Source organism: Manacus candei, unplaced genomic scaffold (genome assembly GCF_025592945.1).
Source record: "Manacus candei isolate 608988 ecotype Guabito, Panama unplaced genomic scaffold, ASM2559294v1 h1tg000056l, whole genome shotgun sequence".
Taxonomy (NCBI): domain Eukaryota; kingdom Metazoa; phylum Chordata; class Aves; order Passeriformes; family Pipridae; genus Manacus; species Manacus candei.
Genome location: NW_026138104.1, coordinates 2,319,085 through 2,333,822, shown reverse-complemented (window position 1 = coordinate 2,333,822; position 14,738 = coordinate 2,319,085). Strand labels below are relative to the sequence as shown.

At 40.3% G+C, this 14,738-nt stretch overlaps 1 protein-coding gene across 3 annotated transcripts; it reads left to right on the top strand.

Moving 5' to 3' along the window:
- The first annotated feature begins 851 nt into the window (after window positions 1-851).
- STEAP1 (STEAP family member 1) lies at window positions 852-14,422 on the top strand. 3 transcript variants are annotated; one of them, XM_051802576.1, is made up of 5 exons: window positions 852-1,392; window positions 4,466-4,570; window positions 6,516-7,028; window positions 8,436-8,600; window positions 10,147-14,422. In XM_051802576.1, the coding sequence occupies exons 2-5, from the start codon at window positions 4,478-4,480 to the stop codon at window positions 10,402-10,404; spliced, it is 1,029 nt and encodes a 342-aa protein (XP_051658536.1). In that variant the 5' UTR covers window positions 852-1,392; window positions 4,466-4,477; the 3' UTR covers window positions 10,405-14,422. The 3 variants fall into 3 exon arrangements, with proteins under 3 accessions (XP_051658536.1, XP_051658535.1, XP_051658537.1); XM_051802577.1 differs by lacking the exon at window positions 852-1,392 and having other exon boundaries at window positions 1,418-4,570; window positions 6,516-6,588; window positions 6,811-7,028; XM_051802575.1 differs by lacking the exon at window positions 852-1,392 and having other exon boundaries at window positions 1,416-4,570.
- Window positions 14,423-14,738: the final 316 nt, after the last annotated feature.

Sequence of the window (14,738 nt, the reverse complement as noted above, 5' to 3'; positions counted from 1 at the left end):
AAAGGACGGTGCAAAAACAGGAGTAGGAAAGAAAATCAAACGGCATTTTCACAAAGTGAGAGTATACACAAGTTAGCATGCCTTGCAAAAAAAAAGTAACTAATGGAAAGCAAGTGGAAAATAGCCTTTATGAAAGACACAGAAAAATATGCTAATGAAGGCAACTAAAAAAAAACAACACACAATTTAAGTTTAGGTTTTGTTTTAACACAGGAGATATAATTATTCTGTCTTCTATTTCTTCTAAGGCTATCTCCTCTTTTCTGCCAGATGTAGCATTCAGCTGGAGTCTCTGTTCATTTAACATCTACTGAAAAGGAGACAAAAATGTATTCCCAAGATGCAAAGACACGGAACTTGGCATCATTTTTGTGAAGAAATCCTGAGGAGGACACAATGAGCTCTGCATGAAAACATCCTTGAGACAGACTGGCCATGTGTTCTGCAATGTCACTAAGCCACTAAATGTCAAAATATCCACTAAGAGATTTCACAAGATAATGATAGTTCATGCTATTGAATGACTAAACTTTCAGGAGACAGCTGCCTTTTCAGAATCGCCAGCACAGAGAAGGAAAAAAAAAAAAAAAGTAAAACATCATGGTATTTGGGGAAAAACAAATTAAAGTGAGGACTGATCGTATGAGAAGGAGGAATCAATAGAGCATTTTGTCAGGCTCGGAGAGTGACACGCTTGGAAGAACCGGCAGGGAAGGGAGAACGCACTGAAGGGAGAGGTTTCCCGGGATCCGAAGGGCTGCGGGCCGCTGGCAGGACTGGCAGCCCTCGGGCCCCCGGCGTGTCCGGTGCACCCACGCGTGCCCCGGCAGGGACAGCGGGGCTGCCGGCAGAGGTCGGGCTGGGGGAGACGAAGGGCGCCCGCGGAGTCACCGCACCCCGGCGCCTTTTCCTCCTCCTCCTCCCTGCGGCGGGGCGGGGAGGGCGCAGGTGAATGCGCCCTTTGTCCGGCCCAGGGCCCAGCGGACCCACGGGCGGGCGCTCCTTGGGGTGGCCGGGGCCCGAGGGGAGACCCCGAGGCCGCACCGCTCCGCCGTCCCTCGGTGGGCAGCTCGGGACGGGGGACGGGACAGTGGCGGAACCCCGCCGGCGCGGAGGGGAGCGGGATGGGCGCGGAGGGCGGGGCCGAGAGGGGAGGTGGAGGCTGCGGCCGCACCCCCCCGCCGCTCCCCTCCTCAGAGTGCGGCGGGCGCTCCGCTGCTGACCAGGGCTCGCCTTGCCGCCCGGGCCGCCCCGCTGCCCGTACCGCTGCCCCCGCACCGCTGGCCCCGCACCGCTGACCCGACGGACGGAGCCGAGCCGGGGCCGCCGCTGCCGCCGCCCCCTACGGCGGGAGCTCTGGCGGGAAGGAGAGGCCGGGCTGCCGGGGCCGAGGTGGGTGAGCCCGGGGCGGCGGGGAGGGGGCGGCCGTGCCCGGAGCCGCCGGGGAGGGGGCCGGGTGTGACCGCGTGGCCGCGCTGCCGCCGCGGCGGGTTCCGGCTCGGGCCCCGCCCGCCCCGCGGCCGGGACGGGACGGGACGGGACGGGACGGGCATCGCGGCGGGCTCGGGCTCCCCGAGGGGCAGTGCCCCCGCGCACTCTGGCCCAGGAGAAACGCCGAGCGACGCTCTGCGGCTCCCACCTTCCTCCGGGCTTTTACTCGGTTTTCCACCGAGCTCAGCAGAATTTCTGAAGAGCGGGGAAAGTTATTGCCTCGCGTGCCGAGTGCTCACACCGTCCTGCACGATGCAGCGCGCACTTGGGAAGCCAGACAGGCATGTCATGCCCAGCACTTCCAGGCTGTCATTTCCCGATAGTGCCAAGGGAGAGAGGTGCAGTCACTGTCCCGTGCGTCTTCCATCACCTCATCCTTATTATCCCAGCCTGTTTATTTTACTCATTTTTTCTTTTTTTCGTGGAGTCAGCCCTCAAACCCCTTACTCAGGAAAACTTGTCCTTGACTCGGAATGATGTTTTCTCGTGGTAATGTCTGCACAGTGGGGATCGCTGTTGGTTCTGGGTTACAGTGAGGCTGTTTTATTGGTATAAAATGCAATAGTGTGCTCACAGCGTTGGAAACTTGGTTTTCTGCAGCAGGACGTCCTCTATCCTCGCTGACAGCTGTCTCCCTGAGCAGAAGGGGTCTGCACTGAGAGTGGACATAAATAAAACTGCTTTCTTTCATCACAGTTGTGACTTAGATGAGGCTATAACTGATCAGCCTCCTGTCTCTCACAGCGCTCCTAATTTTTTTTTTCAGATGTATTCCAAAAAGACGCATGCTCTAGATTACTTCTTTCTGGCAATTTATTTCACTGAATTCCACTGAATTATAATTCCACTGAATTATAAGTACTTTTTTAGGGTTTTCCAAAACTATTAGTGTGCTTTGTAATTGGGAAATAATTTTGTGTTAACTGGTATCAGAAGCCAAGTGGACTACCATGGTTTGGTACCTGTGTTTCCTTGCATGCATTTGCATGGCTGTAACCCATATTTCCATGGTGACCACAGGCATTCGTTCACACACACTTTCTTTTTCTTTCCGTTTTCCACTGCATAAACTATTAACGCTGTATTTAACATTGTATTGAACATTGTATCCCAAAAGAACCAATAAATCAGCTTTTAGGATCAGCAACTGGCCACCTAGCTCACGGATTATTTTTTTTCACATCGTGTTGTCATTTACTTTATCCCCATCAATACAAACCTTTAGCTAGAACCTATTACTGGACTCTTAATTTTCTAAATGAAGAGTAATAGCAGCATGAGAATTGGGTGAATGAGGCTCTCCCATACAGAGCTTCCCAATCTAAATTATGCTTTTGGACCCCTAAGAGAGTGTGGTAGCTAGAAGGTACGGCTCAAAAACAGGGTGACTGCCCTTCATATTATGAGTTCTTTAAAAAGGTATCTGGAGTTCACTGTATTGGGGTTTTTTCCAGGTAAGTACATCTACTGAGTTCTGTTTGCAAATTATTCTTTGTAACAGCTACAAATTCTGTATATTTAAATATATAGAAGTAGAAATTCTTAGTTAATCATGGGGCTGCGGAAGCTGAGGTTTTATGAAGGTATCTGATACACTGAAACTTGTGATAAAATCACTGGGACTAGCCCTCGGAATAGAAGGAAAAAACAGAAATGTGCCTTCATCAGTCCATGCTTTCTTGTGTGCAGGATACACAAACCCTCCATTAGCTGGTGTAGGAAAGGGTTAACAGCCTGACCTTCAGACAGAAGCTCTTGTTGACCCTACTCTGCAACACTTGTCTGAAAGGTTATGCCCAAAGCGAGAGCTTGCTAACATGAGGGAAAAATCCAAAGAGAAATACTTAGGAAAAGAATACTTTGGAAAGGAATACTTCAGCTTCAGGTACCTGGTGACCTGGCAGAGAACAAACCCTCATAGCAGACAGTAGAAGACTGTAAGACTCATCTACTGAAGGAACCAGACACAGTAAAAAGGATAATTGTCGAAGTCTGATTTGTCCATATAATTTCCCAAAAGGTTTATGGATACAAAAGAATCAGTAGTTAGAAAAACAGTTTAGTAATTCAGCTGTTCAGTAGGAAGGTACATGGAAGAGCTACCTAGTCACTGTTTTAAAGGTAGGAACAGAAGATCACTCTCTGGTGTGGCACCCTGAGCTTCCAGTGGTGTGGTGCCAGTGCCTCTCCTCCTGCAGTGTGCAACAGTGTGGTGCATGCCTGGGAAGTCCTTGTTGCAGGGTTCTTGCAGTCCTTATAGTTATTTCACACTCTTCAAGATACTGTCTTTCCTGCTATTCTAGGATTTTCAGAAACATCTCTTTCAGTTTATCCATTCTCTTCCTTTCTTTTTTCCTGGCATCTGATTTCTTGTAGTCCTTAATAGCTTAAAACCATTTCTGCTGGTACCTGTGGGTGGTGAGGATACCTTGGAACAGCATGAGTGAAGCTCCAGCTGAGTTTCTTGACAATCCTGAAGGGAGAATATGCCTCTAAAGCTGTACAGTGACTGTCAGGTAGACCAATCCTAAACCTAAAAAATATTAGAAACAACACATTTGCATGGGTTTCTTGCATCAGCAAGTTTCACGAACTTCCCAAAATCCATCTTCATAATGTTTTACCTGTTATTTCTGTAAGCCATTTCAAAATTATTTATTGTAATTTAAAAACTTGCAGCCTGAATTGATTAATTCATTCCATTGGTGACATGGACATTAGGCTTAAGTATTATTTTTCGTCAGTGATTGTGTTCTGTTGATTCATGCTCTCTCTTAGTCTCTGCTTAACCCAGAAGACAAGCTGAGCTTTTCCGTCCTCTTCTCAGAGGACAGACTTTCCTATCCCTAGTTTATTGTACCTTCTCCAGCAAATGTGTGGAGGAGAGGGAAGAAAACATTTTGAGGGAAAAGAGGCCTTAAAATTCCAGTAAGGCATTTCAAAACCTGTTTTAAATCCTATGTTTGTTTTGCAGGGAATTTCCACAATGGCGAAGAGGGAAGGTGGTAATTGTGCTATTGATCAGAATGCAAGTCAGAACATCATGCCAAGAAGAAATATAGGAAATCTTAACTACTTGGTAATGTTTCTGTAAAAAAGCAGCTCATATGTCACATAGAAAATTGCAGTCTTTGATTTGATTTTGTCCAGAGACAGTGCTCCCATCACACTGGCATATCATCAGTAGTTTTAAAGGCTTGTCACAATATTGACATGAAGAGATAAAAAGATAAAGAATATCCCATTCAATTTAATCACAGTCCATGATAAAAAATACACAAAGTTTGGGACAGCTAAAAACTACATGAGGTTTGCTGCTAATGGCATTTTACCCGATGAGCAAAATTCTGTAGAAATAATTTCGAATTTTTATACAGGAATATAAAATCTATCTTTGGAGGAACCTTCATGATTGCCACATGGCATTCAGCAAGTTTTCCACCCCACATAAAAAAGTCCAGAAAAAAAAAATCCATTTCAGCATCCTTTGCCTCTGCAACTGCAGATGCACAGAACTAGTTCAAGCTACAACTTTCCGTTCTAACATGAACTACCTCACAGGCTGTGAAATAATGAATTAGGCTTTGCAAACTATCTCTTCAAGAAATAGGTATGTCTCTGGATAAAACTTTGGTTCAGATTTGAATCTCATTTTGTATAATTTATACCAGCTTCCAGTTCTGCAATGCATAGTCTACACTCTTCTTCGCAGACTAGAGAATAAAAGTTACGTAGGCTACTCATTCATTGTTACAAATATATGCTCTTATCATTAGATAAACACATAGTGGCTATTCAGCTAAAAAATTCTCATAAAGACTATATACCTTTTAATTTTACAATGAGGCACTGTAGGTAAAACAGTCAGAGTTGTGGGGGGGCTATCGTCTCTAATGAGGATTTTACAGCAAGATAGCAGTGTACATATTTTATTTTCATGTTCAAACAAAACCCTTCTGTGTCATTGAAGATGAACATGAGGCTTTCACCTACTTGCCTTACTTACAAGTAGTACCCACAGATAATATTTTCTTAAAACAGACAATGCCATTTTGCTTTCTGGACAGCTGGACACATCAGGCATTCTAAAACTGAACCCTTGCACCATTAGTTCAGTTTTACTTTATGTTTCACAGGACCTACATGTTTATTACCTAACATATGAGTTCTCTGCCCATGGTTGGCTCTCTGTTGCATCAAGTGCAGTGTCCTGCTGTTGGTACATGAATTTTCTTTTTGTGTGTATACTGATCATGTATCTAAAACTAAGGGATATTTTTAAGATATATTATCTCAGTTTAAACCAGTTTATAATATTACACTAAATTTTTTATACTAGCTTTGCTTCTTCTAAAGTCAGTGATAATTGTGCCAAGATCTGTGAGCCATACTTACTTGGCAGCAGAAAATTCAGCTTTTTAAACTGAAGTGCCTCAGCTTCATGAAGTTTCACCAAAGAGAAAACTATTACATTTGTGAAGGAGAGGAAGAAGACTACAGGACGTGATGCTGGAGTTGACAGATGTGCAGCTGGTCTAACATGCTGGATCCAAAACATTTCCAATTGCATCCTTTTCTCCCATTTAAATGTCATTAAATTAGCTATGACAGAATGAAATATTTTATTATCTTTAGACTCTGAACGCTGTTACTGTGCATATTACTTGTGCTACATCATTAATTCTGTAGCTGAAATTTGACATTTGAAATCCCTAACTCATATCATAAGAAGCTGAAATAATGCTTCACGTAATGTAATCATAATGTAATCCTTCTTCTCTTGCAGTGTAGTTAACTTCCTGGAATTAAATCTATTTTGGAATCACCACAGATAATGAAGAATGGGAAATCTATGCTAAAAGTGCCTTGCTCAAGTACTGACCATGCTGTTTGAAATAGTGCATATATTTTGTATATGGTTTCAGTGCAGTACAGTGTAACAGCCATGATGGCAAATACTGTCATTACTCAATTTTTAAATCTTCTCTTGAACTCATTTTGTATTTGCTTTCTGTCATTTCCAGAATGTGGATATGCAAGTCACCAATCCACCAGAAGCCGCTGCACTTTTTGATTTACATCAAGCACACCATTTTGGTGAGTTTGAACACTCTTCAGAACAGCACTGCAAGCAGGATCTGTTCCCTAAGTGGCACTTGCCAATGAAGATAGCATCTGTGATCTCATTATTAATATTTATTTATACTTCTATGAGAGATGTCATATATCCTTTTATAACCAGAAAGGAAAATGTTTTCTATAAAATTCCAATCCTTGTCATAAACAAAGTTTTACCAGTGGTTTCAATTACCCTTTTAGCACTAGTATATTTACCAGGAATATTAGCTGCTGGTTTCCAGCTGTACTTTGGCACCAAGTATAAAAGATTTCCCCAGTGGCTGGATAGATGGATGTTATCAAGGAAACAATTTGGACTTCTCAGTTTCTTCTTCGCTTCAATGCATGCCTGCTATAGCCTGTGCTATCCCATGAGAAGATCATACAGATACAAGCTGCTGAACTGGGCATTCCAGCAGGTACGATGGGCATGCAAACACCAACCCTTCTGTATTCTGAAAATCCTTGTTTGGGTCACTGAAGCAAATCCAGATGGGGAAAAGCCATTTTCATTGCCTTATTTGATTTTGAAGTAGATCCCCAGAGAGCACTGTTAAGGGACAGAGCAGGACCTAGTTATTAAAGCGTGTAATAGAGTCAAGAGTCATCACAGCTATGCCAGTGTGTATTAAGTAATTTTCTTTATTTGGGTTTTTTTTCTGTCTCTGTAAAATACACAAAATTAGAACTGCCTCACAGGAACATTTAAGTCTTTGGCACACTATTAATTTAGTGTGGATTAATCTTCTCTGGACCAGTGGAATCTACCAACAAAAACTGACCACTGAACACACCATTTCTAGACATCTTTTTTGGCAAAGTGAATAAGCCAGCAGTGAAGGAGGGCTGAGCTAAATCTCAATAATCTGTATTTGCCACAGACTAAATTTGTGAACACTGATTGCTTCACAATTGAACTGATGCACACTACCTTGTTAAAAAATAGAATTTCAGTGATGCTTCTGAGTCATGGGCAGTAACTGGCTTGAAAAACTCTCTAATATTCTCTGTGACTAGAGAGTTCCTAATCCTCACTTATCACTTTGAGTGCCATAAGTATTGCAGTATAAAGAATATTCCAATATAAGGTATAGACTAGAAATGCACGTTTTTATTACCCCCAAAGTCTGACCTAGAGTTTCATTAAAAGCACAATATGATGTTAGCAGCTTTTTAAGAATTCTGTAAACAGTCAAACCAACTGTTGAAAACTCTGAAATCAGCCTTACTGGTAATCTGACTTGAAGGGATTAGCAGATACTTCCATGAGATTCCAGTTTCCAAGATGCAGAAATTACCTTATTTGGAGCATATTATGCCATGGTGATCACTAGCAGCATCAAAGGGCTGGTGCAAGTAGTCATAAAGAGGAGAAGCTTTGACATCGGTTTATTGAAATCACAAATGTTCAAAGTTGTATTTTTTAAAAAAATACAGCTAAGCAATTACCCTGGCAGGATACCACCATTAAGAATAATCTCCCTGATATGGTATTTAGCCACAGATGGATTTTTTTTTTGTCGAAGACAAGATTTATGCTTCTGTGAAGGCAGCTTAACAGGCCTCAGAACCAGTCCCTCCTGGGCCATGATTCTGATGAAGTCTAAGTTCTTCTCCCTTAAAGCTCACCTTTGCTTTGCAGTTACTGTTGGAGACTTTGTCACCAGAAGTATATAGCAGTTACCTTCAGAGACATTCAAACAAACCAAAATACTGTGTTTCTTGGCTTATTTCCTGAATATTGTGGTAAAAATTGTGAAATTGTATTTCACACAAATGGCCAAGTGTGCCAGTCTGTAATTTTAAATATGGTGTTCCTTTGGCAGGTCAAACAAAAAAAAGAAAATGCCTGGATTGAACACGATGTTTGGAGAATGGAGATTTATGTGTCTCTAGGAATTCTGGGACTTGCTTTGCTGGCCTTGTTGGCAATAACATCAATTCCATCTGTCAGTCACTCTTTGACTTGGAGAGAGTTCCACTACATTCAGGTGCGCATCATGTCATTACTGCACATCTTTAGCCCCATTTGTAGAACTGTGTGTTATCAGCTAAGACCATTAGGAGTTAGAAATATCAAACACAGAGGAGTTAGTGAAACAAATCTAAAAGTTTGTTCTGTACTCTTTGTTAACAGCTTTGTGAGAAATGTTCTTTCCATTTGCTGTTTTGTCAGGAGAACAGGCTGTGGTGTTGAGGGTATAAAATGGGATGAAAAAGAACTCAAACCACTTTTTTCTCTCCTCTTGACTTTCTGACCAGCAGCATTTTCTCTCCAGGACCTTTCCTTAGCTCTGGTGCTGAAGGTATTTCCACAATATTCTAGGCATCTTATCTTTCAGGAATGCCCTGTGTCCTGCTGAATTGGGATTAGGTAGTAAATGTTGTTCCCATACAGCGGGGTGTATTCTGAAAAGGAGACATCCTAGAACAGATGCATAATCAAATCCAGCCAGTCTTGAGTTTGCTACTGCTGTGCTTGTTTCCTTCATCCAAGGTTTGCTCTTAATTCTCTTATAGCATATGCAGTAATTATCAGGGGTGTTTCTGCTGACATCAGTATGATCACGCTAGAGTTAAGCAAGTGTTCAATTAGGCCCCTGAACACCAAAGCCTGAAAATTCAATAACCTACTAAGTACCTGGCATTTGAAAGTTTGATTTAAATTTTAAAAGTAGATCTGAAGTGTCTGCAATTAGTAGATTTGATATTCTGCACACTCTTTGAAGTCCATCATTTGTAAGAGAAGTTTTCTAGTGCACGGAGAATATGGACAGGTGAGGAGGGAGTTTTCAAATGTGCAACTCCTTTCAGTATTGAAAGACTGTGGTGAAGAAACCCAGAAGAGTAACCCTACTGTGTTAGACTTGTTTTATAAACAAATAACTTTTATATTTGAAAATCAGATTCTGTACATTGAGTAGTTTTTGACTTCACTGATGAATACAAGATTGTTAAGTGACAAGAAACTCAAAATTACTAGTAACTCTAGCTTAAAATTTCCTTTACTCCTGAATTTGGTAGACAACCTAAGCCAAATTTATCACTGTATGTGAAATGAAAGACTTGAGTTTCCTGTAGCTGTGCAATTGCTTGTGTCATAGTACTAGACTTAGTAGTTTGTGATTTTAATTTAGCTTAAATCAATTAAGCCCTTTATATATCTGCTTTTGAACTCAGAATAATTTATCACCAAAATAAAGTAATTTAGGATACACATGACATCTATAAATTGAAATTCTGAGAATTGACCCTTTTTCAGGAATAGCCTGTAATCTCCTCTGTATATTAGCTAAATATCATAGCAGTACTTGAAAAATGGGCCTCATCTGTTTTCTTTTACAGTGGCATAGAGGGGTACAGTTGGATTCTTGAATTATAGTTCTTACATTTTAGTTCAAAGCCAATGGTCTCTTTTCTTTAACTTGCATGTTGTTGGTTGTAGCCCTTCCTGATTTCCATACTTGCTTAGCAGAGTACTCTTTTTGCCAAGTTGGGAAAAAATAAATAGCTTACTGTTTTCTTTCTCTTTTTCAGAGCAAGATGGGATATGTAGCTTTGCTCCTCTGCACCGTTCACGCACTGGTGTTTGCTTGGAATAAGTGGGTCGATGTTAACCAATTTATCTGGTATACACCACCTTCATTTATGATAGCAGTTTTTCTTCCTATTGTAGTTCTGCTTTGTAAATGTATACTGCTCCTCCCATGTTTTAGGAAGAGGATAAAAAAGATTAGATGTGGTTGGGAAGCTAACACACAAACCAATCAAACCAGCATGACTTCCAGACTGTAGATCAAATATGAATATTTCCTATGTATGTATGTAAATATGCTCAAGGCCATGAAATATTCACTCATGAGCTCTGTTTTCACATTTTCTATAGATGTTTCTTTTTCACTTTTCATTTTGACTTCAGGAGTATGGCATACTTGATGCAATTTTGACTTTTTCTAAGACAGAAGATGGAAACATTTATTTTACACTTTAATCTGTATTTTGGTATTTGATCATTTCTTTCTTCTGACTCAATGCTTCTAAAATCCAAGGGTTTCATTGTCTCAATCCTAATTCTTTTGTAGGCAAAAACAAACATAAATCATTGCTCCAGATGACCACACAAAGTAAAAAAATTATTACAGCACAGAACCCAGGAATGCTTTCTGCTTCACGTGTTCCTTTGTTAAATCTCAGTATTATAATGGGACAAAAACTATTCCCCCTTATCACCTGCATCCTATGTTACAGTCTCCAGAATGGGGACCTTGGCACATGAGCCAGACAGAAACTGTGTATTCCCTCCAGGTCTTGAACTTAGACAATTGGGCAAGCAGAATTGCAGGGAACTTTACAAGGTAAATATATCCTGAGGCTTGGGCACAGTTTAAAAAAAGTTTTTAAACTCAGATCTCCCTCTTATGCAGGACTAGGTGTGTCTCTGTTTACTTGAAACCATAAAACATTTCCCATTTTTTATTCCATGAACACATTCTTTTGTTTTTGATGCTGGAAATTTTCCATGCTTTTGACCTAATCCTGCAGCCCATGACACGTGCTAAACTTTATTCACACAAATTATTCCAGTGGGATAACTCAGGTCAGGTAAATGTGTTTTACTGTTTACTCTAGGGCCAGCACAATTGTGTGACTAGAAGAAAAACATTAAAAATAGACATTTGGACCTTGCCATTGATTTGGTGAGATTTCCATGTAAAATGGCTTCCAAATGCATTTGCTTTTGCAGAAATTTTCATAACTTTAATAAGCTCATTAAACCTCACTTTCCTTATGTTAGATTGGTCTGGCTGAATTTTTAAATGAATAATTAATTTGTTAGTATCTATTTTAAAATATGTTATTCAGTAGTAATTATTTTCAGCGATCATCAGGAACATTTCTGCCAGTCTCCCTGAAGGAGCTGACTACGATGTGGATTGTTGCTGCCACCTATTGCTGGAATCATCTGACTGAGAATTGTAATTGGTAATGGCTCTGGTATTAAAACAAACAGGAAAACAATGTATGCCTAATATATGGTGCTGATGATTCCGTTGTACCTTTGTGGACTTTTACACTGAGAATAAATAACAGACAAATTAAATAGCTACAGGGATATTACATTTTGCATTTCCCTGGTTATTACAAGTCGATTATTGCAACTTAAAAGTTGGCCTTATTTGCACATAATGTAGCACTGTGAAAATAAGTGGGGACATGGTGGCCTGTATAATATAGAGTGAAATGAGTGGCATTGTGTATCAAACCAGTAATGCATGACAGAGGCAAAAACTCTAAAATACAGGAAGCTAGTCTGCAATGTTAATCTAAGAAATTTCTAACAGAACAGGAAAAATGTGGTTCTCAATGCCTTTGCATTTACATTTCTATAAATGAGCTAAATCAAATCTTTTATAAGTCATAAGCTCTATGCACTTGTTACAGAAGGTAGTGTAAGCTAGCATAACTTCATTCATTTCAATCAGTTAATATGGGTTGAATTCCTAACATAAATTACAGGTGAAAACCAATTTCAAGATCATCACATACTATACAAACTGACCTTTTATGGTCACCGTTCAGCTGGGGACATTAAGCACACTTCAGACTTTTCTCTCTAGCATTGTCCAGGAACAAACACAGAAGTGTCTTCTATCAGCTGAAATTTGCATACAGCCTACAAAAGCTATTCTGAAAATCACACATGACATCCAAACATTCAGGCATGTTTTTCCCTACTGATTGTTTCAAGTAGGAGCCGGGTTTTCTCTGTCACATCTAGCCATTTCTCTAGAAACTACCACTGAATGTATATAGCCAGAATGTGAAACCTCTTATCAAGCCTCTTCCCTGGTTTGTAAGTCTTTAGTAAACTACTTCTGAGTAACTCACTTCCCAGTCTGCAGGCTGCCCAGGAAAGTGGTTGAGTCACCATCCCTAAAGGAATTTAAAAGATATGTACATGTGGCACTTAGGGACATGGTTTAGTGGTGGGCTTGGCAGTGTTAGATTTGTGGTTAGACTCGATGATCTTAAAGGTCTTTTCCAACCTAAGTGATTCTATGATTCTATTTTCAAGCTTTTAAGGCATTCAGATACAACAGTGAGGGAGGAGGGTCATGTAGGGTTTATAAAAGGCTACAGAAGAAAATGCCATTGACAGTATTTAATTTCTCCCTTTGTAACAGACATGAATTAGTTCAACACTAATTAAACTAAATGCATATGTACCTTTTAATTTATGTTTATGTACCTATTTCAGAATTCAGTGTATTAATATGTCTATATCTACTATAATACATTAAATCAATGTGTGTGCACATTTTAGGCACTTATTTGTGTAACACTAATTACTTCTATAAAACTCTACATCAATAAATGCTTCAATGTATGCTGTATCTGCCATTGTGTCATATACATCCTGTGTATAAAGGTAAAAAGGCACAGTAGACTCTAGAAAAGCTGCTGATATGAACAATAAAAATGGCTTCAGTAAAGGAGAACCATTCTCTCCATACTAGTGAAGAGCCTGGAGCCTCCAAAGGAAAGAAGAAAACAGAATCTGTCACTCTAGCAGAAGTGGTTTTGCAATGCCTCTACAAGGCCTGCAAAGTACTTCTTTCAGTTGTTACGTATCTCCAGTATATTTAAGTGAGAGACACAGAATTCAGACTCTGGAGATACACTCATAAATTGTTGAAGGGGTTTGAGGAATTTTATGCCAAGTTCACTTGGGGTAGTCATATCCAGAATACTATTCCCAAGAAGTGATACCAACAGTCAGTGGTCAGGAGGCTAAAGCCAGGGCTGTGCTGGCTGTGATTGAATGCAAATTCCTGTTGACAGCAGCATTTACTGCAAGCTGTCCTTCCCTTTGGCCACTCTTCTCAGTTCTGCAAGTCTTTAAGGATGTGAAGTTCATCAGACCAAGGTACTGGATCCAGTCAAAAAGTAATGGAGAAAAAAGAATGATTTAGCCAGATCCATTCACAAGTCTGATTCACCTGACAGTCATGCACATATGTCAGCAGGGAGGATGGGAAGAGGAATGGCATAAAGAGGCAGTGTAACTGAAACCAGCTTAAAATGCATCGTTCCAAGTGCTCCTAAAAGTCAAGACTTAAGTTACTTCATCCTATTTCAGTACCAAGAATATTTCATGGGTTCACTTATTGGTCATGTCCTTAGTTTTCCATGAATCAGTGGGCAAAAATGTGTTCTTGAAATTGTCATCAAAAACCATATAAAACTGACTGACCTCTACGTGACTGTGGGCTTTGTGGTTTCATTTGTAGAGATTATCTCACGTCTCCACATCTTTTCTCCTACATCCACGGTTTCTAGTACTGTCCCTCGATAACATGAAATGTTACGTTAACCATTTTTGAAATTCAAACTGCTTTCTTTTAAGCTGATTTTCTTTAAATGACATTAAATGAATAATTTAAAAGAACAAAACAAAACAAAAAGACCAGTTTTTGAAAACATGCTGAATCCACCTCTAGAGAATGTAAGCTGCTGTAGTCACTGTGTCTGACAATGGCTGACCAATGCCACTGATTTTTTTCGGTAGTGACAGGAGTTCTCGATCCCATCAGCATGCTCTGTTGTTGATGGCAAAATTATTCCTTTTGGTGAGACTTTGGACTCCTTAAAACAAGTCTCACTGAATTCAGTTGCATCAGGGTTCAATTTATGCATCGTTTGACCTTTTCTGTAGATTGAATGTAACATTTGAATGGGTGTAGTAAGGTTAATTTATTAAGTAGGCATAATAAATTTTCAGATATTTTCAAATGAAAATATATAAAACCAATCACTGGACAAAATTCTATAAACATAAAAAAGACCACAGCTACTTCCAATAAAGATGATGCAGCAGAAGATAGTTGGTTTGTCTTTTTTTGTTTCTTTTTATGTATATTTCATCTTCAGAGCATGAAAGTATATTGCTGGGAAAATATGTTATGTCTTTGACCTAATTAAAGCTGTGTAGTCTCTGTGGGACTGGTAGAATACTACCACTGCTACTGATAGAAGTATTTAGTCCTTAAATTTTATCCGTTTGGCTCACTATTTAATAAGTAGTGAGACAAGTGTGAGGTTTTTTTGAACTGGACAGTCAAATTTGT